Source organism: Anguilla anguilla, chromosome 17 (assembly GCF_013347855.1).
Source record: "Anguilla anguilla isolate fAngAng1 chromosome 17, fAngAng1.pri, whole genome shotgun sequence".
NCBI classification, from domain to species: Eukaryota; Metazoa; Chordata; class Actinopteri; order Anguilliformes; family Anguillidae; genus Anguilla; species Anguilla anguilla.
This window is the reverse complement of record NC_049217.1, coordinates 17,652,057-17,678,682: the sequence shown is the minus strand read 5'-3', so window position 1 is coordinate 17,678,682 and position 26,626 is coordinate 17,652,057. Positions and strand designations below refer to the sequence as shown.

Below are 26,626 nucleotides of genomic sequence, written 5' to 3'. Positions count from 1 at the left end.
TCTTATTTTGTGGGTATGCTGTAGGAGGGTTGGACTATAGAAGGATTAAGACATTAATAGTACCAGACCATTTGATTTTGGAGCATTTGCATATCTCGTATTTAGAAATCTGAAAAAGGCCACTGTGAGACATACATTTTTTTATTCTATAAAGCCAAAACCTGCACGTTTACAAATCGGAACAAATAATTTAAAAACTGTATACACAACTGTCTGACTTCAAACTTTTGTACACTTTTTGTTTTGTACACTACTTCACTTTAAACATTTGTACACTGTCCAGGTACTATAAATAAATTATAAAACTCTCACCGTTGCATAGTCAACAGTTTTCACCTGACTATAAGAATGTAAAGAGCATACAAAGTAATTATTATGGTGCAGACGAGAAAGGGGAGAAGACACAGGCGTTCAGTAGTGTTGGGCAAAGCAGGCTTTGTGATTATTCAAGAAAAGGAGCACTCCAGCAAAAAAGAATAAGTTAATTATTAGACCTTATTTCTTGTATATTAAATTATTTCCCTAGTGCTGAAAATGAACCCAGCTACTCTCAAAACAAAATGTTTTGACATCAAGAGTGTGAAATGCATGTCACATTTTTACGTGCAAACCTCAAATGGCCTAGCTGGCTTTGTAGAGCAGAATATTCCGAAAAAAACAATATGTTGATTTTTGTAATATACTCAAAGATTTCATGGCAAAAAAACGGTGTTTACCGACAAAACAGTTGAAGTCTTTGAATGCATGAAGCCAGCATATGTGCTTATGCTGAAATCTTTCCTGCCTTTAAAAAGTAGATTGGCATAAGGGAGTTTAATAGCATAATTTATATATTTTTTTTCAGTTGAGTACTTCCTCAGCAATCTGAAATGATTTTTTCATTAAGGCCCAACTGATTGTGACCAGCAAGCGCAGCAAGAGTTCTCAGGACAGCTAAAGCTCAGTTCAGACCAAAGATTTGCAACGCGACGAGCTGCAAAATGGCGACCCTTTGCAACATTCTAAAACTCGACAGCTGAGATTAGACGAGCTGAATCTCCTGCAACGGCAAGCGCCCAGCATCAGACCTTCTGAAAAGAGGTAGTCTACGCTGCTGCGACACCTCTGCAACATTCAAAAAAGGGTTACGTCACGTTGCGGATCTTTGGTTTGAACTGGTCTTGAGAGTATTAAGTCATGCTTTCCACCCTTAATGAAACGGTAAGCTCAAACTGCTTGCAGCTCGTCCCCAATTCCCAGTTGTGGCCACAGTGTCCTACACGCTTGTGTCCATGGAGACGGGTAAAGGCCACGCCCCTCATTTGGCCCCCAGCTCCAGAATGGAGGCGGACTTGTGTTTGCTGGTCCTGCTGTGCTTGCAGATGCTGTAGACGCAGGCCGCGCCGAACACCAGCGCGAGGACCAGCAGAATCCACTGCCCCGCAGCAGCCGCCGAGCGGTCCACGCTCATGCCCAGGAAGTCCACCTTTCCGCCCCCAGTGGAGGGGGCCGCGGTCGGCCCCGAGGCAGGCCCCGGGGGCCTCTCCCGACCTGGGGATACCAGAAAGTGCATGCAGGTAAGGGCTGAAGCGGGATGGATGAATGACAAACCAAAGGAGTAAAAAAAAATAAAAACAAATGGACTCTGGATCACGGCCCTTGAAAGCTGATACTCACTTCCTGGTATCCAGTCGTACTCGGGCCACCCAAGGATGTCCCCGCTCTTGTTGTTCTCCTTCTCCAGCCAATCCATGAGTGGCTGGAAGTACCTGACCAATGGCAGGGCGGACATGCGGGGCTGACCGGTGAGCAGGCGCATGGCTTCCGGCCAAGGTTTGCTGGAGCCCAGCTTCATCACACCCCTGCCCATAGGCACACATTCAGAGGCCGTTTGAGTAGCTTAATCTCTCGCAAGAATTCACAACGATCTGTGGATGATTGCTCCTGGAGATCTACTGTCCTGCAGGTTTTCATTTCAACCCTAATATGGCACACCTGACTACTAATTGACAGCTCAATGAGATTTAGCTCTAGCTGTTGAATGAGGAGCGCTTTGCTAGGGTTGGAATGAAAATGGTATCAGGACAGCACATCTGATGTAACAGGGCTGGTTACCACTGGACTATCACTTCACTTACGTTATGTGAATGCGCTATGTTTGTTACTTCCATCAGGCATTGAGCATTGACAGTAAAAAGTAATATGTTACACACTGTAATTTACAGTTGCAGATAAATTGCATGAGCGCTTGGTGTAGCCAATTCAGTCCCCTTGAAAACACTGGACAATTTTTGTGGAGATGTTGTCATGGTGACGGTGCATTGTATGGAATGGTACGCTCACCCCAGGAGTTTCCCCGCCTCCTTGGACTTGTGAATGTCACATGTGTGCAGCGGACCACTGTGATTGGCCGCCCTGCACAGAGCCTCGTGGAACTGGAACTGGATGATGTAGCTGATGAAGTACCTGAGTGACAGGGAACACACGCCCCTCATTGCAGTGAGTCTAATGGCATTATTTATTTATTTAAGTGTTTATTTATTTATTTGTTTATTTATCTTGTTTGTTTTATTGGTTTCTGGTTGGTTTTACTGTTATGAGTTTTATTATCTTGTATTGGGTTTCATTGTTTTTATTGACTGTCTGATGTTTTTTTTACTGCTTGATTGTTTTTATCGATTGTTGAGGGTTTTTATATTGATTGTTATTCTTATTTCTTGTGTGCATCTAATTTCTTTTAAAGTTGAGCGGAATTGCCAGTTCTCATCATCACTTTTCTTATGTTCTCCTGTGTTACTGTACATACTATTTCAGTCAGATATGTTTATGAGCTCAGCTGTTGCCATAGATAAAGATATATGGACAAGATAATGATATGAGGATATTTGTGGACTACTTGGGTTGACCACTGGAAATATGAACAGTATGCCTTCGCATCTGTTTCTTTGACTTTTACAAAGATAGATCCCTCATATTTTACCTAGCGGTCCAATGGCCAACAGGATCACTGCAGCAGTGATGCACATGACACACATACCTGACGTAGGGGACGTCTGCTGGGATGTGGTACTTGGCTCCTGGATCGAAGTCTTGCTCAGTGCGGGGTACTGGTGGGCACACTCCCTGGTACTTCAGTCTGAAGAGAGAAATTAATACCTAATTACATTATTTGCTTTGCAGATGGATTCACCCGGATTCACCCATATGGCTTGTTTTATTTTAAAACATGCACTCTATTCATACAGCCATTTACTGTCGTAGCTGAAGTTCAAGGGTTAGAACAGCAGTGTCCCCTCACTCCACTGAGGATTTAATCCTGCAACCTCCTACTTGCAAACCCATCATTAACCACCACACTGTGTGCATATTTACTAGAGATGAAATTGAACTGATGTACTACAACTGTACTGCATTGAAATTTTGATTGTTATTGTAATATAGAGATATTAAATGATTACCAGGGAGCGCCGAATCAAAAAAAGACGTGAGCGAGTCTTTTTATGAGATTGGCTGAAGTTATGCTTGTGCAGCCAATCAGTTAATAATTACTATGTTTTTGCCGAAGGTAGGGGTCTTACCTGAGGTTCCACCATGCCATGTTGTATTCCCCCTCTTTGATCCGTCCGTCAAACACCTTCCACCTCCACTGGTCCATCAGGTAACCAAACGGCAGGAAGGATATCTTGTCCAGTGCAATTTTCATCAGGTAGTTAATGTCACTTTCTGTAAACATGCCAGACATAATGGTGAGGTAGCAGGGCATAGTTTTATATGCACATAGTTTTATATTTGTTTGTTTGTTGGGGGAAATTTTTTTATTTTATATAAACATTTTCTTTGTCTATCATTGGTATCATTGCTGATTGGAACCTTGCATGGCAGCCTTTCACCGTTGGTGTGTGAGTGTGTGTGTGTGAATGGGTGAATGAGAGGCATCAATTGTAAAGCGCTTTGGATAAAAGCGCTATATAAATGCAGTCCATTTACCACTATATAAATGCAGTCCATTTACCATGCATCAGCTCTAAATGTTTTAGCTGTATTGTTGAACAGCAGGGGGCAGTGTTCCTACATAAATGTAAGGTGCAATATGCTTTGGAGATTTCAGATTTGTTGAGGGAATTAATATCCCACTGCAACTTTAAGGCAGTTGAGATTACAGTGGGATATTGGAATTCTAATGAGGATTTATTTGTACCTATGGTACATTTTATAGATCTGTGACCATCACTAATTTAAAGGAATGAGTATCTTACCTTGTCTGTAAGGCGATTCAAATTAGAGGGGGATATTGTAATTCTAATAAGGACTTATTTTTACCTGTGGTATGTTTTATAGATTTGTGACCATCACTAATGTCATGTTTTATGTGCTACCATGAGGGAACCGAAAGTGATGACCCTCCACTGAAATGCACAGTGTGGCAGCACCAGGGCATCGTTTCTCTGGGTAACTGCTAATCAGCATAAGAGGCACTGTGTAGACAAGCTATGGCCCTCATGCAGTGGCCTTCCATCAGCTGAAGTGAGCTTGGTGATGGTTGGACTGGCAGGAGTAACTGAAGTATCGGTGGTTGATGGTTGACGTTTGTACTCACCGTAGTTTGTCTCCACCTTATCCAGCAGCCCAATGCTGTGCAGGTGTTTGGGGGTGGAGACGGAGAGGGCCAGCACGTCCCCGATGGCCTCGTGGAAGCCCGGGTTAGCGCCGTCCCTAAAGCAGAGGGGCTGGTCCCGGTACTGCAGGAAGTACTGCACATGGCCCATCTCGTGGTGCACGGTGATGAGGTCATACATGGTCACTACCGTGCACTGCTTGATCCTATCGAGGTAAATGACAAATGTGCACATTCATATAATCACATATGGCACAACGTTCCTATACGTTTTTGTTTTTTTTTGTTTTTTTTACTCCATGATGCTATTGCTTTAATGTTATCATGCTATCGTCCTGGTATAGTGTAATGTTTTAGAACCTAGCTTGTGGGTTGCAGGTTCAAACCTCAGCTAACCACTGCTTTTGGGTATTACTGAGAAAACTATCTCACCTGAATTGCTTCAATCAATATGTTATATTATAAATGGATATTTTGTGGTGACAAAATTGCTGTGTACGCCTGTTCTGTAGATAAGGGTGAACACTAACAAATCATTTCACCCGAACACTGTGAGAGCATTATGCGGTAGCATAAGGACACAGCAGGCCGGTGAGACGGAGTCTGGCGCTGCACCTGAAGTCCTGGCGGTTGTAGAAGTCCCAGGCGGAGGCGTGGCACACCACCTTGCGCCCGTCTGTGGGCTTCTCCAGCATGGACCTGTTCCAGAACTCCGGCGGCATGGGCTCCAGGCCCAGGGAGGAGAAGAAGCGGTCTGACTCCTCGAACATCCTCCTTGCGTTCCAGCCCTGAGAACACGACACCCCTTTATCCCCATTGCTGTCTCCCCAGTGTCCTGTTAGGCAGTCCTTCCACCCAGGTCCATGGCCCCTCACCATTACCACAACCACGTGACAAAGATATTATAAACCTAATGCTACTGGGAAAAAATTACTGCTCTTATTCTATAGCCTAAACTTTTACTATGTTGTACAAATAAGGTTCTCAATTAGTATTTCAGTTAGATTAAAACTAGGCAATGGAACTCGATACATATACAATTAAGAAAACTTTTAATACCGTATTTGTTTGTGTGATTATGCACCCATTGTGCATTATGCTTGTTTCCTATTCTGTCTGTATTTTCACAGCCTACAATATCTCTAATCTACATAGACCTTCTTAATAATAATAATAATAATAATACTAATAATAATAATAATAATAATCTTATTTTACCTTAGCGATCATTGCCGGTGTGGCATCCACTTGAGTGGCATCAGGGTAGGGCATCATGAGATTAAATATATTAGACCAAGTCTGTGCCCACATGTTACCTGTTTGCCGCAAAGAGAAATAATGGTCATGGTGCTGACTAAGAATGGCATCCATCTTCCTGTGCTCCACAAAGTATGACAGAAACATAAATGCATGACTATAGCCTAGGAATAGCCTGGCCTACGCAGCCTATTGTTTTCAGAACCAATATTTCTAAACTGCACTCTTTTTGTCCATGGCTGTCAATCAAGTAAAAGGACATTTGACTTCCAGTTGAATGGTGACTCATTCTGTCATGTTGATTGACAGTCGTAAACTACTTTAAGCCACATTGTTCACATTATATATTTGGCACATTGCCAACCATTATGCATTATTCCATGCCATGAATATTAAGAGAAATTCTTCCTTTGAGCATTAATATTTTATGCGAGAGATATGTTTACAGTTCTGCAATTTTGTATTCAACACATCATCCTGAGACTCAGCAGAAAAAAAGGTAAAAAGAATTACATTTTTTTACATAATATAATTGGATGATAAAAAGCTGTTGCAGTGAAAATATATATTTTTTTAAATGTATTTTATTTTTATTGAATGTGGTGTAGGTTTCAGCGTAGTAGAATATACGATTCTTGCGATTAAGACCATAGATCCATGTCCCTACAGGGTGCAAAAATGAATTGCTGGGTCTGAGAAGGACATATGCCAGTTTTCAGTGTATCTGGTCCTGTGGACTGGTTAGTTAAATCATACTCTAATTTGCTTAGAAAAGTTTTAGATCTCAGCTATAGACCGTAATAATGTAATGATCGATGCATATTTTATAATGGTACCATTTTATGTGACTTTTCTGCCCAAATCCAGATTTGAATCCTAAGCTGGTAACTCTAAAGCCTTGTAGCACAACCAGACATGCTGTCACTCTGCCCAGGATTTAATGAAACTAAAATCCTGCAGATTCCCTCAGCACAGGACATGCTCCCGCACTGGCTCAGTCACACATACACTGCTGAGGATTTAGCTGGCAAACCGCATTAGCGACCGCGGACATTTTGTCTGCTTCGCTGCCTTTATTCCCGTCGTGGCCTCTGATTGGCTGGCCTTACCCAAGAGGTGGGCGGGGATTGGACCCCTCAAGTTGACGCGACTGGCTCCGTATTTGTTGTAGAGCGCCCGGCGCACGTAGGCGTGCAGGTTCAGATAGAGGGGCTCCAGCTCCCTCCAGAGACCCTCCAGGTCCTGCTCGAACGTGGGCGTCTCGTACACGGAACGCCAGGAGGCTCCATTATCCGAGTGCCCTTTCAGGAATAACGAGAGAGAACGGCATTGTGGGACAGCGCTGATTCTCCACAGTATCAAGAGAATAATTTACTTCCTTAGTCTAGGAGGGTTTGATAGGAGGTTAGAATAGCACCTCATCATCGTTGGTTACTCATGAATTTTAAAAAGGACACTTCAAAATATGGAGCTCACCATCTGCTTGCTCTGTAAAATCATTTGCCTGGGCACTGACCGATAGACATATATACATAGACGCCGCATTGACTGCATTGGCCCGTTGCTGCAATACGTCAATGTTGCCGCCATATTGGACCAGGCAAGACTGGCCTGAAAACAAATACAAGTAAACGGGGGAGCTGCAGAAAAAAAAAAAAACTTTTTTTTTCAAAACTTTTTTTTTCAAAACTTTTTTTTCAAAACTTTTTTTCTACTCCACATAAATCATAAACCCTTGAATATAAAAACGACTCATTGAAATCGGTTGAGAAATGTAAACGATATAGTGCTTTTTATCCAGAAAAACCGCAGCTCCCCCGTTTACTTGTATTTGTTTTCAGGCCAGTTTTGCCTGGTCCAGTATGCCGGCGATGTTGACGTACGATCCAAAGGCCAATGCGGCGTCTATGTATATATGTCTATGCACTGACCAGTCAGAATTTAGCTTACGCCTCAAGATGTAAGAATTCTATGTGTTACTATGTGTCTAGTGTATACTTTTCCCATGACCAGAACTTTACATGGAACATACAGACCATTTCTCAGTGCTTACCGTTGAGCCTGGCAGCCTTGTTGGCAAGCTGTACGTATTTGGCATAGTCCGGACGGATAGCCCTGCCAGTGCCATCATGCCAGCCCTGCCAGGCAAACAACAGCTCCTTGTAGTCCCTTGACTCAGCCATGATCTTATTCAGGTCTGAAACACAACACAGAACTCTGACCACTGCCGGTCCATGTATTATCAATGGAATTTACCAAAGCATGATTCCTATTGTTATACTGCCCCTGGGCATAGGTTTCTGGTGGATGGGCGTGCAGGAACAGTACAAACGCTACCAGACCAGCAGATTAAATGTATGGCCTCTATTACCTGGGTCAAGAGCGAGGCATGAGCCATTTTCTCGGCACACCTCTGCCACGCTGTACTTGGTCTCCATGGTAGCCATCAGATTGTTATACTGAAAGAAAGCCAAGGGAAGACAATCTCACCCCAAGCATAGCATCCAGCAAGACATGCTAGCAGCTCAGCTATGCCATATCAACTACACAGAAACCCATGCTTCAGTAAGGTTTTATGCAAAACATTACATACATACACAGATTCTATAGACGATATAAACTGCAGTCCTTCTGTGGTCTCTACTTCAGACTATAAGGGTAGAGACCAGTAAGATAGGTAAGACAGTGATAACATGTTCTGACTCTTCCTCTGCTTTGAAGAGCCTTGTGTGCTTGTCAGTCTTTTATGAGTTATTTATTGATGGAGGTGAGTTTAGATCAAGACTCATAGGTGTGATGGACACAATTCCCCAGGTGCCATAGCCTATGGTACAATTTCAGGACTCAGGAATGAATCACTTTTTTAGATGGACTGGACAGAATCGCTTGTTTCTGCAGGTGCTAGTAATCTACAGGTTGAAAAGCATGTCTACTATGCGGATCCCCTGAGACCAGGGCTGATCTGGACCATGTGTTGATGACTGAGTGGTATCCAGGGAACAGACTGTCTCCCTTTAACAATCTGAACTCTGAAACCTGCGTTACACAAGCGTGGAAAATCGCTCCAGCGTAGGACCTCCCTGCTGCATAACTCACACGCATTCTTTTACTTGTGTTTTTTCACAGAGTAAAAATCTCCTTTGATATTGTTATTATTATTATTATTATTATTACTATTACTATTATCCTTTACTTTTAGCCGGGGGGAACCCACTGAGTTCAAAGTCTCTTTTTCAGGGGTGCCCTGAATTTTTATGATAAAATGAAATACAGTAGCACATCAAGTATATATGCAGAATAAAATATGACAGAGTAGTAATAGATAGACATATATAAAAAAGGACATGGAGAAATAATGATTAAGTAACTACAGAGAATCATAATTATTTAATAAAAAAGCCCACTGTAAACATAAGTATCACGATATGTACTGTCCATATTACATAAGCTAACCACCATGGGCGTGTCTTTGCGCTTACCATCTTCAGCTCCTCTTCCGGGAGTCCTGCGCTGTGGATGTCTCGGATCCTGTCCAGCATGCGTTTTATTGAGCGGTCCTGGAAGTCGGTGGCATCAAACTCCCGGGCCTTCAACCCATACGTCAGCGTGTGGTTGGACATTTCCAATTTCTTCTGCAGCTGGAAGGGGTTTAAACCAAGCTGAAGTCCACAGATGCTATCAGCCACTCTAATCAGTTCCAGCAGTGCCCTTTTGTTGAAATACAGTTATAGCTGCTGTGGCAGGTCTTGTTATTTTGTGATGTTAAAAGCTGGATGACCGCTTTTTTACAGCTGTAATATTGTAAAATAATTCATGCATGCTGTGTTTTCAATTACAATTTTTTTCCCCCTCTGGGTTAACTTGAGATGGAATATGTTTGTCACAGTCAGAGGTACAGTATCTTAGCCTGGGGGTGTAAAAAGAATTCATCAGGCATGACTAAACTGTGGTGTTTGGTTCTGATGCACAATAGATATGGATTTCAATGTTGAGATGTTTGGGTTTTATTTAAAAATGATGGTTCGGGACCAACCATAATAAGGTGGTTGGCCATGGTGCAAACCTGACACCAGCTGACAGGTTGTGTTAAGGTGCTTGGCTGTGGTCTAAGCCTGACACTTGTTGACAGGTTGTGTTAAGGTGCTTGGCTGTGGTCTAAGCCTGACACTTGTTGACAGGTGGTGTTAAGGTGGTTGGCCATGGTGTAAACCTGACAAGGGTTGGCAGATTGTGTTAAGGTGCTTGGCTGTGGTCTAAGCCTGACACTAGTTGGCAGGTTGTGTTCAGGTGCTTGGGCTGGCCCTCACCATGACCTGCTTGTTGTCCTCAGAGATGTTGCTTTCATAGGTCCAGGAGGACTCGATGTACGCGTTCCACACTTCCTCTCCAGAACTGTTGAATTCGGACAGGAACTTCTTGGCCTGGGCCTCGTCTGCAATCTTACCTGGGGACAGCAGAAACAAAGGAGGCGGAATGCATGGGGGAGCAAGAGGAGGTCTAGAGAACATGGATGAGTTCATCACACATTTTAGCATTTGCAAATTATGAAAAAAAAGTATTTGAAAATTGACATGAGGAGAATGTCATACTTTGCTTTAGCAGCACTGCATTCCTATTGAATGAAATGAACAACACCAACATCTTGGTGTTTAACTAGTTTTCAGAGGCATCTGAGTTCAGAGCGGCATTGAGAAATGGCAGCTTATTTCAGTGTCGAGGATCTCAAACAATGGCAGCATTATGAACCCACCCCACGATGGGAAGACTTAAAGCATTTACGGTGTGGGCTTTGAGGATCAGAAGACTCGGGCTAATAAGCAGAGCGCTACAGAACTGAGATAATGGAAGCGTCCCCTTTAGGCCTCTGGCCCATTGTGTGCGAGGCATTAAACAGAGGGGCTCTCACACTGTGCATAAGTCTTGTGTGCATAAGTAATGTTTTTCATTTTCAGCAGTTTCCAGGAGAGTAAATATCCCCAGGCGGTGCTCGGAGGCTTTTTCTGCGCTGTTTTTTTTTTTGTTGTTTTTTTTTTGTTTGCCGCTCAGTGATGAATGGCCAGCCGCAAGAGGAGAGAGCCTTGCAGGAGAGCCGTGGGAGAGAGACGTGCAGGAGAGGAGAGAGACTTGCCAGAGAGGAGAGAGACGTGCGGGAGAGCTGTACAGGAGAGCCGCATAGGAGAGAGTTTGGGACAGCTCATGGCTGAGCTGAGATTGGTAAATACTTTCACTTACAGCTGTCACATTACTGATAAATAACTAAGTGCTAACTGATTGCTTAGAAGTCATATTTTCACAAAATTGTGACTGTGACAGATAAGCAAGTATATGCTCATAATTATGAGGCTATATGCAGTGAGAAATTCATCCTAGTTTATTAAAAAATCAACTGCCGATTGCTGTTCGGCTCGTATAAATGAAATTCTCATATATACTAACTGAGACATGTTGTCAGCCGGCATCCAACAAGTCTGAGATCAGAATTAATGACCTACCACAGGGTCTCAAGATAATAACACAAGCAGCTCTCGAAATTGAGTTAGCAGGAACACAGCGTAGTGCAATAAACAAATAACCAATCAATATGAAAAAGTGCTTTTCCTACCGACATCCTCTGGGTAGTTTTCTGGCAGTGGGGGTCTCCAGTCAAAATCGGGCCACCCCAGGATCTCGTCCTTGTTCTGCTCCTGTAGCCACCGCGTAATGGGGTCAAAGTAGTTCATCAGAGGGCCGGCATCCATTTTGTTCGTCCCCAGGGCCTCCTGCAGGACGTCTGGCCAAGGCTTGGAGGAGCCGGCACTGAGCACTTTCCTTCAGCCAAAAACCACAGTTATGAAGGTGCAACAAACTGAAACGAGGAGGAAGCAATGTTGAGATTGCAGCAAGTGTGTGTTTATTGATTTCTGAAATTCATGATATTTTAGCAGAAGCTGAAGGTTGCTTGTAAAATGCTCCAACATCAAGGGGGACAGAACACAAGTGGTTTTACTTACACTTGAGCATTTAACGTCAGAGTCCTTCAGGCAAGACGCTGCTGAGTCAGTGTTCCCTTTTGATTTTTGGACATTTTACAATCAATTTAAGTCAAACTTAAGTCAAACACTCTCGTGCACGCTTTAATTATTCGTCTTTTGAGTATGTTTTATTTTTCAGTCACATGTTATTTTTTGACAGCGCAGTACTCAAGAAGCTGCCCCAGTGTACAACGTTATAAGAATGTTACGTACGCCAGGATGTCTCCTGCTGCCTTGGAGCGATAGATGTCACACTTGTGCAGTGGCCCCGTATGATTGGCTGCTTGGCATAACCTCTCGTGGAACTGGAACTGGAGAATGAAGCTCACAAAGTATCTACAAGGAACACAGAAATAGACCATGAATGGAGGAGACTGGTTTCTAGACCATAACATCTTGACATCCCTCACAGCACAGGGGTCACTGTTCCTGATTCTGGAGGGTCACAGGGTCTGCTGGCTTTTCTGTTCATCCATCAGCAAACAATTTAGACCAAGAAACCAGGTGAGGTGAGTTTACAAATAACATCCCAAATTTATCAATTATGTCCTGAATAACAAAGCAAACCAGCACAACCCTTAACTCCCCAGGAACAATGTTTGGCACCCCTGCCTTATAGTTAGATATCTGTTTTTTGTTTCATTCTAGGAAGCAGCATTCACCTGGTTGTTATTGCAAATAAAATGTCAATTTTGGAGCAGTGCCATGTTTCAGATCAGGAATGGGGTGGTGTGACAGAATATAATGGAAGAGAGGTGACAGCGGGAAGTGGGATCTTTGGCGGTAGAAACCCAACCTGATGTAGGGCGTGTTTCCAGGGATGTGGTATTTAGCTCCAGCGTCAAAGTGCTCCTCAGATCGATAGGTGGGAGGGCAGATTCCTTAGTATTTGGTTCTTGGAAAGGGACAGCAAACAAAGGACCACACTTATGGCAGAAACTACTCAAACTGCAGCAGGTACACCTCAAAACCAGCTAAACCATCATGCGTGTCTTTACTGTCGTCAACAATTCATGTGGCAGTTAGTACCAGCTAGCTACAAAATGGTGGACAAAGGCCATGCTTGTCATTGTTAAGCTTTTAGGTGCAGAGTATTGTTTCAGGTCTTTGCTGAGAAAAAAAACAGAAACTGCTTGAAGGCTGACCTCAGGTGCCACCATTCCGCATTGTAGCGCTCAGGTGGCGTGCGGCCGCTGAACACGCCCCACCGCCATTGGTCGATGAGGTACCCAAAGGGCAAGAAGGAAATCTTGCCCAGGGCCATCTTCAACAGGTAATTGATGTCGCTGTCTGTGACAAGAAAGCATTCCTGGTGTCAAAAATGAAAGGGCAACATGCACACAAATAACTAACTAATAATAATATGTGGTCACATCCATATTCTAGGGCCTATCAGGGAAGAGGACTATGATGTCATAAATCTTTTTGGCCAGTGATTTACTGCAGAAAAGAACGGTTGAAAGAGTGACAGCGGGCTGCACCTGGGTCGTCAGGCAGGTCGTCGAGCAGGCCAATCTCCCTCAGGTGTTTGGGGGTGGAGACGGAGAGGGCCAGCACGTCCCCGATGGCCTCGTGGAAGCCCGGGTTGGCGCCCCTTCGGAAGCTGACCGGCTGGTCCCGGTACTGCAGGTAGTACTGAATGTGGCCCATCTCGTGGTGCACGGTGAAAAGCTGCTCCATGGTCACGGTGGTGCACTGCTTGATCCTGAAAGTGAGGAAGTGGATCCCTGTAAGCGTGTGCGCCATGACCTTCTATAAATAGGCTACCAATGCACACTGTGCAGGTTTGTTCTGCGTTACATCCCATGTGTTTTCTGTTTCATGTGTGCATGACACGTATATCCTCATTGACAACAATCAAATCATCACTCACCCAAACTCCCACTGCCTCAGTACACCAGTCCTCAGGAGCATGGACGTACATCCCAGGGGGGACAGGGCGGACATGCCCCCCACCCCCAAAACATCAAATGCCCCCCCCCCCCCCAATATTATCAAGTTGTATTGAGTAGCACAAATAGTGTCCCCCACCAAAACAAATCCTAATGAGCATGTTTGTTTCCCCCCCACAATAGAAATGAAGCCCCTGGCCTTCACCTGAAGTCCTGGCGGTTGTAGAAATCCCAGGCGGAGGCGTGGCACACCACCTCCCGGCCGTCCAAAGGCTTCTCCAGCATGGACTTGTCCCAGAACTTCTGCGGCATGGGGATCAGACCCAGGGAAGTGAAGAATTCCTCGGACACCCTGAACATATGTGTGGCATTCCAGTTCTGCGAAGGTGGGGATGAAAACAGGTTTATTTGATGATGTTCATCTGATAATGTGGAAAACAGAACATAAGATGAGGATGCAGTAACAGTATTTTACATAAATATGTGTGTGCTTGTGTGAGTGTGTAAATATATAGCATAATACAGATTGAGCAGTTGGTAGTTTGTGTATTTATTCTACAAAAAAGTGTATTAGAAATATAGGTCAAGCCATTTGGAAAAGTGACAGAAAGCCAAGGAATATTACTCTGTAACAACAATAAAAAAACAGCACAATAATTGCATTATTAACATTTTGCAATGAGCTTATATTTTCAGGCAGTGGCTTCTCTTTGTAAGGTCCGTACAGGAAAGCAGCAGTAATGCTATCATGGCCTTGGAATGGTGGTATGTAAATATGCCTATGTCAAAGAGAGCTGAAGAGACGGCTCTCACCTGTTCCTTCATGGCTTGCGTCACGTCTACGTTGGGCTTATCGGGAAAGGGCACCATCATGTCGTAGACGTTGTTCCATGTTTGCGCCCACATGTTCCCTGCAGGCAAACAGGCTTTGACGAAGAGCAGAAGAGTCTGCTCCCCTGCTCCCTCTCACCTCTCCCCCCCCCACCCAACCATCTCTCACTTGACTCAAAATGTTATCCAAACATTAGCTTTTTTCCTTCTGTAATGCAGTAAGTATGGTAATCATCAAAACATCTCACTTAACTGTGCTGCGGAAGAAAAATTGAGTTTATCTTGAGGTCATACAGTATCTGTTGACTGAATCCAGACTGTATTATGACATGCATGAAATTGCATTAGAGATTAAATGAAAGACATGATTTAAAACAGGATAACATGGTAATGCATTGAGGAATGAACTATGTCCTCCTATAGCAGCCGTACCCAGCAGGTGGGCAGGGATGGGGCCCCTCAGGTTGATATATTTGGGACCATAGTGCTGGTATAGCTTGCGGCGGACGAAGGCGTGGAGGTTCTGGTACAGGGGCTCCACCTGCCTGTACAAGCGCTCCAGGTCATCCTGAAAGGAGGGCAACTCGTACCAGGAACGCCAGTAGGCACCAGTGTCCGAAAAACCTGGGGAGGGCACAGCACACAAGAACGGGGGTGAACACAAATCCAACATGCTTTGGTTGCCTTGGCTTTTCTATATCGAAATTGAGGTCCATAAATGTTCAAGCTTCTTATGAACTTACCAGTCTGAGTTACCCTAAAATATCATTTTAATGCCACAACTACTTAGTAAAGCAAATAGTTTTTATTAACCAAGAATTTCAAGGCTTATGAAATGTGCTTGGGATCAAGATAAATATTCACAGATAATCAATATGAATCTTAAGGGGCACCACAAGGCATTGCATAAACAGCTATAGCTTTGCCAGTATGTTCTCATTTTATTTTAAGGTGGCGTGTTGGTTCTTACCGTCCATGCGGGTGGCCTGGTTACTCAACTTCACAAATTCTGGGTACAGCGGTCTGAGCGGTACACCTGAGCTGTTGTGCCAGCCTTCCCATGCGTACAGAAGCTTCTTGTAGCTCCTTGAGGTGGCCATCACATCCATCAGCTCTGCAGGAAGCAAGTCCGCATCAGGGAAACGGGGTGGGATTGGACAACGGTTTCCAGTCTTAGTCAAGACGGGCCAATGCGGGTGAAGTTTTTGTTGTAGCCCAGTGCTAAGACACCTGAATCAACCAACCTGTGTCTTCAGTCAGGTGTTTTAGCCCTGGCCTAGAAAAACAGCTCACACCCTTAATGGTGTTTGGTGACCTCCCTGCTAAACCAAACCAAACCAAGGCTCACTCTGTGTTCACAAACTTTTTTCCTCACCTAAAGAATGCCTCAGGAAAAAAAAAAAAAAACAACTTGCATGCATGGGTCATTGATCTGTAGGTGATGTCGGTAGGAAAAATATGGCTAGCCTACAAGTGACGGTTCATTAAAATATATAATAATTGCAATTTTCCGGGTTTTTTTGGAAACAAAATAATGAGACAGTCCTAAATGTTCTTGTTTTATGCTAATGTCTCTGCAAATATGAGACACTTCGCAGAATGGGCAGTCATATCGGTTTCTGCCTGGGGACGGAACTCAAGACTGTAGTCAGCCAACAATCACATATCAGAGGTTATTGGCCTACTTTCATCCTGAGCTCACGCTCCTACTTTCATTCTGATCTCACTCTCCTACTTTCATCCTGAGCTCACTCTCCTACTTTCATCCTGAGCTCACTCTCCTACTTTCATCCTGAGATCACTGGCCTACTTTCAGTCTGGGGACTGCAGGCTGAACCTAAAGGCTGCTACCTGTGCTGTCAGGTGGGCTAAGAATGGGAGGGTTCAAAATACAATCTTGCAGTAGCCCTAGGAGTGGGCTGGCAAACAAAAAGATAATGGGACCGCACAAATTGCTGCTTTTTGCTGCAGTGGGGACAGACCTACATTTTTCCCAGTGAAACAGCCATGTGGATCAGCTGGTTTCATTTCCACTGGTTAGCCACCTGTGTAATCATCTGCCTGACAGATCATAGATGAAGTGCTTCGTAACAATGAAAACCACCAAACTGGCTTTCCGACACCAGGGTATAATATACTTTTCTTTAGCCTGGGCATGAGAACCCAGACAAAGAAACAAGGCAGACGGTTGGAGCAAATTTAATTGAAAAATGCATTCCACAGCAGGGGTGATCTGTTGCTTTTAAACGCTTTATAACAAAGGCCTGCAGGGACACTTGGATGCTGAAGGCTTCTCTTACCCACACAGTATTTGCTTGGCCAATATACAGAGAGGGATATTATCTAAAAGGGCAATCTATTGAAATAGAAATACAAAGGTTTTCACCTTGTTTGGCAGAATGGCTATAGGAAACTTCAGTTTTTTAAATGAGTAATAAAGGCTATGAAACATGTCGCATGAATGTTCAAGTACATATAATCTACAGAGCAACTGTATTTTCACACTTAAAACATAACCTTTCAGCAAGGACATATTCAAACATTCCTATGCTGTGTATGAGAGACCATTGGCGATAATCTACAGTAATATATATATATTTTTTAGGACAGATGTGATATTTCCAAGCTCTCTCTCAGAAGGGCAGCACTGTAACGTAATGATTCAGGAACTGGGCTTGGAACCTAGAGGTTGTGGGTTTGATTCCCCAGCTGGGACACTGCCGTTGTGCCCTTGAGCAAGGTTCTTAACCTGAGTCACTTTAATAAAATATCCAGCTGTAAAAATGGACTGCATGTAAAAATGATCTGAGTTGTGTAAGGCATTCTGGGTAAGAACATCTGCCAAACACTTTGGCGACTTACCAGGCTCCAGAGACCAGCAGATCTCTGTTTTTCCTGGTAGACAAACCTTGGCGGTGGAGTAGATGTTGCTCATGCTGCTGAGGATGCTGTTTAACTGAAAGGAAATGACACACAAGCTCATTTTTGTCCATGTTGGAAAAAAGTAGCAATGATGTTGGAGTCTGGTGCTCTCTCTGTGTCTGTTTCTTTCTCTTTTGCTCTCTCTCAGTGAAAACTCTCTCTCTTTCTCTGTAAGCTCACTCTCTCTCAGTGTAAGCTCACTCACTCTCCCAGTGTAAGCTCACTCAATGCAAACTCTCTCAGTGTAAGCTCACTCTCACTCTCAGTATAAACTCACTCGCTCTCTCTCTGCCTGTTGCAGGTTAGCTGCTCCCAGAATGTTGATCCTCTTGATCTGTTTCTTCAGCAGGGGGTCAGAAAAACTGTCCACAAGGGCGTCGCTGAAGAGCTCTTTGGCTTTCTTGCCCCAGGCCTCGGTGAAGGCTTGTCTCTCCAGGGAACCAGCGACCTGTTTTGGAGGGAAGCTGTGGTTTATCTTACCATCCCATGGATTATCTATAGAAGGACACACATTTTTTCTCTATTGCAATACGCAATCTTGTTCCAATAAAATGAATGCATTACTCAGACAGTATTATTACGCAAGACCATGTAAATCTATCACAATAATCTATAATGATAGATTCTGAGTGCAAATTGACTGATGGCATTGTGGGAAATGCTGTTTTTTATTTATGGAAGGTGAAGCCAGCCGCATTTGTTTCTACACGATGGTTCCTCCACCTTCGTCATTTTTAAGTGCAAATACAACAAATGAGGTTAGATCTTAAAATCTTCTTTTCATTTTTCCTATTAAGCTTTGTGATCTGAGCAGTTTTCACCGCAATGTGAACAGGTCACATTCATTTGATTTGACTTGCTATAAACAGCCCAAATACTGTCGTTTTAATTATGGCATGAATCTGCCCTGCAGGTAGAAAAAGAAAGGTGGACCAGAGTAGCATGAGTGATGGCCATCTATCCGTACAGTGCACAGAGCTCCTCCATTTCCAGGCCAAGGGATTCCACTGTGAGAATGCTGTTTTTCTTAGAAAGAAGACTACATAAAGAACCACTTGCAATATTTTTCAGTAAAGGTTAGTCCAAAATTTAAAAAACAAAACAGCATGCTGTCTCAATTAGTGATGTGATGCTATGTTTATGATAAATCATTTACAAATAGTCTATATTGGTTAATATTTTGTTTAATATGGTTTTTGCAGGGGGGAAAAAAAGTTCAATAAACTACTGAAAATGGCCTAGCAGCTTCTCTACACCTTTACTCTCATTGAGAGTGGCAGAATCTATGAATATGCAAATTGACATTGCTCGCTGCTGTGGTCCACGGGAAATATAATAATATTTAAAATAATATTTATATCGGCCTCAAAATCAAAATTAATTTCTTCATGAAACCCATAAACTTCTGCATGAGGTTGTGTAAAATATGCACTACAAACGGATTCCCTCTATGCTGTCAGATACATCCATGTGATTTTTAGAAACAAATTCTGCCCATTTTTGTTTTAGAACCTTTGGTAATCAGTGGAACAAAGTTCCTACCTCAGGATTGCATCCTAAAACTGTGCAGTATGGCAGGTTCAACACAACGGTTGTCACAACAATCTCAGTAACTAATCATCTTTCTGTGATAAGGTTTCAGTTTACTGCATCGCCCCCTTGTCATTTGCATATCTTTGCATAGTAGACCAGGATAGGTTCAACATATTTGTGGCATCAAAAATTTTGCTCGTATGTAAAAGGCTCTCCGATGACAAATTCTGCACAAAAATCTATCTGTATAGTGAAGGTTTAATCATAAAAAAACACATTTTTGAGTGGAAGGGATCTTTAAAATGTGTAGTTCCCAAACACAATAACTACTGGTTGCCGAATACCAGGTTTGTATGGTGATCTCATGACTCCCCTACCAAGGGAGAAAATCAATGGACAAACGCATACCATGCACATGAACTATATATATATATATATATATATATATATTTATATATATATATATACATTATATATACATTACTTAAAACAAGAAGCAGCCACTTTTCCAGGGCTTCTCACTGTATTGAATTAAAATCAACCCATGAGGAAGGATTTCTGGATGAGCCATCTGAAATATCAAGCAGCCATTAATTAGGCTGAGCATTTTCAGAATCCATTTCAACATGGACAGATTTCTGAGTCTCCATGCCTAGTGTGGTTTAATACTGCTGTTTGCACTCAATGTCGTTTCTCATCTCTGCACTAACAGGCACAAGTATTGGTTCCAGTTCTCTGCACATAATGTCGAACTGAGGCGACGGTGCGTCTCTTCCAGATCCGGGGATAATTTGAAATGCGAGGCACGGAAAAACCATCTGGATACGCATACGTGCCCAACTCAATTTCAAACGCCTAAATTTGCCATCTGAATTAATTCCCAAATACCGTTACAAAACTGCATGCACAAAAATAAAATGCTTCTGGCATCACAAAATCGTTGAATGCTCTCTGGAACAATCAGACGGAAGGCTAGTTTGGTCCACACACCCCCGTAGATTTTAACGTGTCATTCTTAGAAACTGGACTGGATATCATTTCTATGACAAAAATGCATCCACACACATCTTTATGAAAAAGTAATACATGACCTGGATATGAAAAATATATTATTAACAATATGTCAAACTAAACTTCATAAATGAGAAAATATGTCTATTTTCATGCACTGTATCTAATTACTTAAGCAGTTTTTCACAGCATATTGCATTTTACAATATGTAGTTTTCCGTTGCAACAGTTCATGTATCCTTAATATGATTTTATTTTTTCAAACTTTAATGGTCTACGCTTGACATACACTGCATGGTTATGATGAAGAGCAGCCTCCCACTTTGGCATATCACCAGTATTAGAAAAAGCATTTTTAAGTAAAGATGGATGTACAGTTGGTGCAGATGTGAGCACTCGCAGGTGTAGGAGTGGATCTAGGGGTGCCGGAGGTGCCTGGGTGCCTCTCCTCTCTTTTCATCTCTTTTCATTCTGCCCTGATTTGACAACAACAGCAGCCTGCTTGTCTTTTATCTTATATTCAGTACTGTCCTACAATACCACAGAACATCTGGAAAATCTTATGCTGCTGCTCTGTTTCCTGTGCAGCCTGGGACATTTTGTGGTGAGTGTGTGTGTGTGCATGATTGGTGTGTGTGCCTGTGTCTGTGTGCTTGTGTTTGTGCATGTCTGTGTGTGTTTATGTATGTGTGTGTGTGTGTATGTGTGTGTGTGCGTGTCTCTGTGTGTGTGTGTGTTTATATGTGTGTGTGTGCGTGTCTGTGTGTGTGTGTGTGTGTGTGTGTGTGTGTGTAGGAGAGGGGGTGTATGGTAACAGCTTGAATTCAGCAGCCAGTACAGAATCTGACAGAAAAACACATGCAGCAGCAGATATTCTGAGATACGGCAAATTGCAATGTTGTATATTGGTACGTGCCGTGAGTTGGAAATGTGAAAGTTCAACCATTTGTCAACAAAAGTAGCAGAAGCCAAGTGAATTTCCAAATGCCTGTAATAGAGAATTTTCTCAGATTCTCAGCTGTGTCATTTTTTGGTTCGAGTAGCATCTGAACAGAAAGGCAGACTGTACATGATTATACTTTCCTTGGCCGTTTGCACAGCATACATTTTACATATTATCCAAACATACTACTGGAGACTGCAAGAAGCACTAGTTCAGTGCTCAAGGCACTGGTTACTAGTCCAGAAAAAGCCAGTATATAATTTATTTAATGAATCAATCAACCAACAAATCTGTTAACCAATGAAGCAAACTGCATTTGCGACAGCAATCTTTTTGCTTTCATTGTCAAAAATTGCCGGACAGTCTATCTATAATCACAGTGAATTTAATTGCACACAGTGGATGGTGCAGTTTAGTGACCTCTCCAGTACAGCTACCCAGTATCCCTGATACACACACCAGAATCCTCTGGATCCAGCACTATTACAGAAGGTGAATCAATCAAATTATTATTCAAATAATCTTTTCTGCTCATGTGCACGATGGGGTGCATGAGTTGGTCCCCAGAGAGTAGGTTCCCCAAGTAGGTTTACCTGTAGTTTGGAGTTGTGGTCGGTCAGGTTGATGTTGCCTGTAGTTTGGAGTTGTGGTCGGTCAGATTGGTGTTACCTGTAGTTTGGAGTTGCGGTCTGTCAGGTCAGTGTTGTGTTTGGTCAGGTTCGAGTTACCTGTAGTTTGGAGTTGTGGTCTGTCAGGTCAGTGTTGTGTTTGGTCAGGTTGGCGTTACCTGTAGTTTGGAGTTGTGGTCTGTCAGGTCAGTGTTGTGGTCGGTCAGGTTCGAGTTACCTGTAGTTTGGAGTTGTGGTCGGTCAGGTTGGTGTTACCTGTAGTTTGGAGTTGTGGTCGGTCAGGTTGGTGTTGTGTTTGGTCAGGTTGGCGTTACCTGTAGTTTGGAGTTGTGGTCTGTCAGGTCAGTGTTGTGGTCGGTCAGGTTCGCTTTACCTGTAGTTTGGAGTTGTGGTCGGTCAGGTTCGAGTTACCTGTAGTTTGGAGTTGTGGTTGGTCAGGTTCGAGTTACCTGTAGTTTGGAGTTGTGGTCGGTCAGGTTCGAGTTACCTGTAGTTTGGAGTTGTGGTCGGTCAGGTTGGTGTTGTAGGCCCAGCTGGCGCTGGTGCTGCTGAAGAGGACCTCCTCGGCCGTGCTGTTGTAGGCGTCTGCGAACAGCCTGGCTCCGGCCTCGGTGCGGGGGTAGTCTCCGGGCAGCCAGTGGTCGGGCAGGCCATGAGCCACCCCCAGGACGACCAGCCAGAGCAGCAGCGGTAGTCCAGGCATGGCTGGTTGGGCTCCGGGCGTAGGTGGGGCGGGGGGGGGGGGGGGGGAGCCGTGGAATCTCTTGGAAGGAGCAGCGGAAACCTGGCCGTCGCAGTGTCGGGTCCGAACCGTTGAAGGTAGTTGGAAATCCGGCTGTACCCCAGTGGGCCTGTCTGTCCCTGCCTCCCTTCGTCGCTCAAATGCAGGCTCGGTCTGCACCGGCCCCTTTTAAATATGAGCGTGAGCCAGCCCACACTTTCAGCAGCCTTCCCTCACCCTCTCTCCCTACAGCCAGTGTGCTCTCCTGCAGTCTCTCTCGCTCCTCTTCTCCTTCACCCCCTTCAGTCCCTCCCTCCCTCTCTCGCTCCCTCTCCCCCCTCTGCCTCCCTCTCTCTGTCTCCCTCTCTATCTCTCCCTCTCTCTCTGTCTGTCCCCCCCTCTCTCTCTCCCTCTTTCTCCCTCACCCCCCTTCCCTCCCTCCCTCTTCTCCCTCTCTCTCTCTCTCTCTGCCCCCCCCTCCCTCTCCCTCGCTCTCTCTATCTCTCCCCACTGATACCTGCCTTCCTTTGATGGGCTCCTTGGTCGGGCTGAGCTGGTGAGCCCAGCGTCTCGTTGTAGCGCTGCCGTAGCGTTTTTGGAGGAGCACTTTACCGTTGGCCAGGGACCGCTGAGGCTGCAGAGATGGACCCCAGGTTCTGCCAGGTGCTCTTCGTCTGAACTCTGTAGGTAGTGAGATGTGCGTGTGTGTGTGTGTGTCTCAGACAGAGCAAAAGAGACAATGGAATGAGATTGATAGGGTGCCTGTGTATGTGACATTTCACAGAGAAGCTGTGTGTGTGTGTGTGTGTGTGTGTGTGTGTGTGTGTGTGTGTGTGTGTGTGTTTGGGTACGAAAAATAGACAGAGAGGCATACAACATGACTGCAGAAAGACTGAAGGAGATGAAGACAACATTTGAGGCACAGAGACTGAAGGAATGACACAGAACCTACGTGTGAATTCACTGTCAGTACTGCACAAAACGGCACTAAAAAGAATCTGTTTTCCAGGGGCTTTTAAAGGAATAACTCAATAGGGAAAAGGTCTTATAGAGCAGTCAGAACTAACAAGATGCAAGAACTACTTAAGACTGATATTAAAATGTCAGAACGTAACTTCACAATTGGCAGCTATTAACGGTAACTTGAAATTGTGCGTGCTGTGTAAAATTATCCACTCAGGTCTTAAACAATGGCAACCAAGCCTGCTGCCCGGATAGTTCTGGCCAACTTATCATATGGACAGTGCAAGTTATAAATATAAGTGGCCACTGACCAGCATAGTACTCAGTTATAGAATACTGACTGGAAATGGGTGATCAAGATTCAAACAAGAACACTTGATTAACAATACAACAGACTGCTTCCAAGCTTGGTAACTGGTTACTGGAATAGCAGACCCCCTATTGATTGGGAGAGACCATGTCTGAAAAAAGGTATTTAAAGCCATTCAGTCCTGATAATGGTGTTCAATTCACTACATGAACCCTTTGAGGCAGTCTTTCCTGAAAGCTTTGCTACATTGTATCACGGTCACCGCTTGTATACGTTTAATACATTTCGTCAACTTTTCATCGATACCGGAACTGTATCAAATTTCTTACAGCTGAGATAATTCAATCAGTGTCTGATATGTACCCGAGGGAAAGGCCAACCAAATACTTTCCCTGGATTTCTTTGTCTTGTATAACCACCCTAGGTGCTTTTAATCAGGAAGCCCATTGTTACCAAGCCCAGTGGGACGGGAAGACTCACTTTATCTTGGACCAATATCGCATTCCGACATCTCAGCTCGGCAACTGTGAGGGGGTGTATAGTGGCAAAAGCAGCCAAGGGTGAAAAAAGCATGCTCCTTTGACAAGTAACTGGTGCTCATTCAATTCCTTCTTTTTTTTTTTTTTGTCTGTGTCTGACAGGGACTCTGAGAACGTAATCGACCAATTGCACAGCGCTAGGGGATTCCTCGTGAAACAATTTCACAATCTGTTATCACGGTCCTCTGAAGCAACGTTCAGATCATTGTTTTCTACCCCTGGTTTTGGCTCATTTACTGATCTGAAGCTTGCCCAGGCTGTTTTTTAATAGCGCTGTATGTGACAGGCACGAGAGAAGAAAAAGATTACGACAGCACTGAACAGGGTCTCTTTAATAACACTCACTCCCTGCAGCCCGCAGAGGGTCAGTTGAGGCTGTGTGCTTAACCAGTCAAAAGGCTTGGTTCAGATTACACAGTGGTCTTATAAAATGGAGGCCCCTTGATAACAGAGGAGAGAAGTTAATTAAACCGGGCATTTCACACTGGTGGACAAAGGCAAACCTTGAGTTATAAAAGCTCATTTATTATTTGTGAAACCAAAGTCATTTATGAATACACTTTTGTTGTTCACCTTGGATTAGCTGTAATGTTTCCAGTCTTAAAGAGTTAGGAAATAGATATGTGTTAGGGCTGAGGAAAGATCTGCACTGTGTTTAGGAGCTTGTGAAAAGGCTTGGACAAGGGTTATCTGGAGGATCAAAAAGTTTTCACCAGGGTGATGTAACAGTATAACCTCATGTATTTTGACTTCTGAATTTTTTCAGTGAAATACTTTTAAAAATACATCTGAACACATATCTCCTTTTATTATTTTGTTGCATTTGTAATATGTTATTTCTATTATTTTTAATAGAAAATGCAATATTTGAAATGACTCCCAGTTCTAAGATTAGGGTTACAGTTAGTGTTAGGGTTAGGTTAAGAAAAATGTTTTTTCATTTAAAAATATTCATAAAGAATTCAATTTATTTCTTCAGATTCATTAAATATCTCCTTCTTCTATCTATGATAAAATCACAAATTTATGAATGAATGAATTTTTTTTTTTTCAGTGTTACATATTTTTCTGTGTCAAAAGTCAAAAAAATGGTATTCAATTAATGTGTTCAGATTAATTAAGTAACTCCTTCATCCATCCAAATGATAAAATCACATGTTAAGATTTTTAAGCATTTTCCTCCCTTTTTTTGGTAACTTTTTTGTACATAAGACTATAGTCAAATATATTTTGTTGATTATCTGCAAACATGTTTTTAAAAATAAATGTATAAAAACACACTGCATTTAATTTTATTCCTTTATATTGAATGAATATATCTTTTTCTTTATCCATTTCAATGATGGCCACAAATTCAGAAATTCTGCCAATAATTCATTTTATACATTTTTATAATTGCCTGTAAACGTGTTTCATCATAAAACACATGAAAAAAGTGATATATAGAATTTGTGCATTCATTCACTGTTTTGACAAAAGGCATATATATCTTTCTGATTGTCTGGAAAAACCTTTTTTATCCCTGGAAATGAATTCAAAATTTGAAATGTTTTACACTTTTGCCCATAAGACTATAGTTTTATATATTTTTCTACATGTCTGGTGTTACATTCCAATGTTTTTGGAGCCTTGTGCTTTTCTGCTGTATTTGTTTCTGTTTCCCCTACAGGTGGAGATAATGACGTCACATCTCCCTTGCGGAGGTCCTGGTCAGAAGATGCGATGGAGAGGAGATGGACACCGTTGCCCAACAACCCTCTTCAGGAGGCATAGTGACAAACACGCCATTGGCCATCGCCTGGCAACCAGACCTAGGGATGCCATGTTATTCTTATTAAATGTATCACCCTTTCAATTCATAGAAATGATAAAAACACACATTTATGATTTTTTTTTAAAAATTTCACGTTCTGAACATAAGACTATAGTCTTAAGTATTGTCTTGTTTTCTGAAAATGGGTTTTTCATCATAAATGTTTAATAACCTATGGAAAAAATTAAATTCTACAGATTTACCAAATGTATAACCGTCTTCTTGAATGGAAATAATAAAAACACAAAAGTTGGATTTTTTTCACATTTTTATTCACTTTTCGGATATAAGACTATAGTTTTTAAGTTTTTCTGATGCATTGGGAAATACACTTTTCATAATAAATGAGTGAAAATCCATGGTAATAAATGTATTTCTTCATATTTATTGAATGTAGAACCTCCTCTATCAAAATAAAATGATATTTAGGATTTTCACAATTTTTTGACTTTCTGGATATAAGGCTATAGTCTTTCAGTTATTCTGATTTATTGGAAATGCATTGCTCATCAAAATGTGTGAAAATAAAGGTACACATTCTCCATCCGAAGTTCTTTTTTTTTTACTATAAGACTATATAGTCTTATGTAATTTCATGATTTGTGAAAAATGAGTTTTTCATCGTAAATGTTTAATAAACTTTGGAATCCATTTTTT

At 42.8% G+C, this 26,626-nt stretch overlaps 1 protein-coding gene and 1 long non-coding RNA gene across 2 annotated transcripts; one reads left to right on the top strand and one right to left on the bottom strand.

Moving 5' to 3' along the window:
• Positions 1 to 123: 123 nt before the first annotated feature.
• LOC118217282 (angiotensin-converting enzyme-like) lies at positions 124 to 21,616 on the bottom strand. The gene is given in 25 exon segments (XM_035399163.1): positions 124 to 1,530; positions 1,657 to 1,841; positions 2,323 to 2,445; positions 3,017 to 3,115; positions 3,558 to 3,702; positions 4,577 to 4,800; positions 5,210 to 5,382; positions 5,813 to 5,910; positions 6,961 to 7,152; positions 7,905 to 8,048; positions 8,223 to 8,310; positions 9,331 to 9,489; positions 10,159 to 10,295; positions 11,454 to 11,659; positions 12,076 to 12,198; positions 12,659 to 12,757; positions 13,008 to 13,152; positions 13,344 to 13,567; positions 13,960 to 14,132; positions 14,568 to 14,665; positions 15,018 to 15,209; positions 15,556 to 15,699; positions 17,448 to 17,541; positions 17,785 to 17,955; positions 21,588 to 21,616. Coding segments are annotated over 23 exon segments (3,477 nt in total). The 5' UTR covers positions 17,521 to 17,541; positions 17,785 to 17,955; positions 21,588 to 21,616; the 3' UTR covers positions 124 to 1,297.
• A 1,274-nt stretch (positions 21,617 to 22,890) lies between these two features.
• LOC118216998 lies at positions 22,891 to 26,049 on the top strand. Its single transcript, XR_004763116.1, has 2 exons — positions 22,891 to 23,027; positions 25,826 to 26,049. It is a non-coding gene; the product is annotated as an uncharacterized LOC118216998 (long non-coding RNA).
• Positions 26,050 to 26,626: the final 577 nt, after the last annotated feature.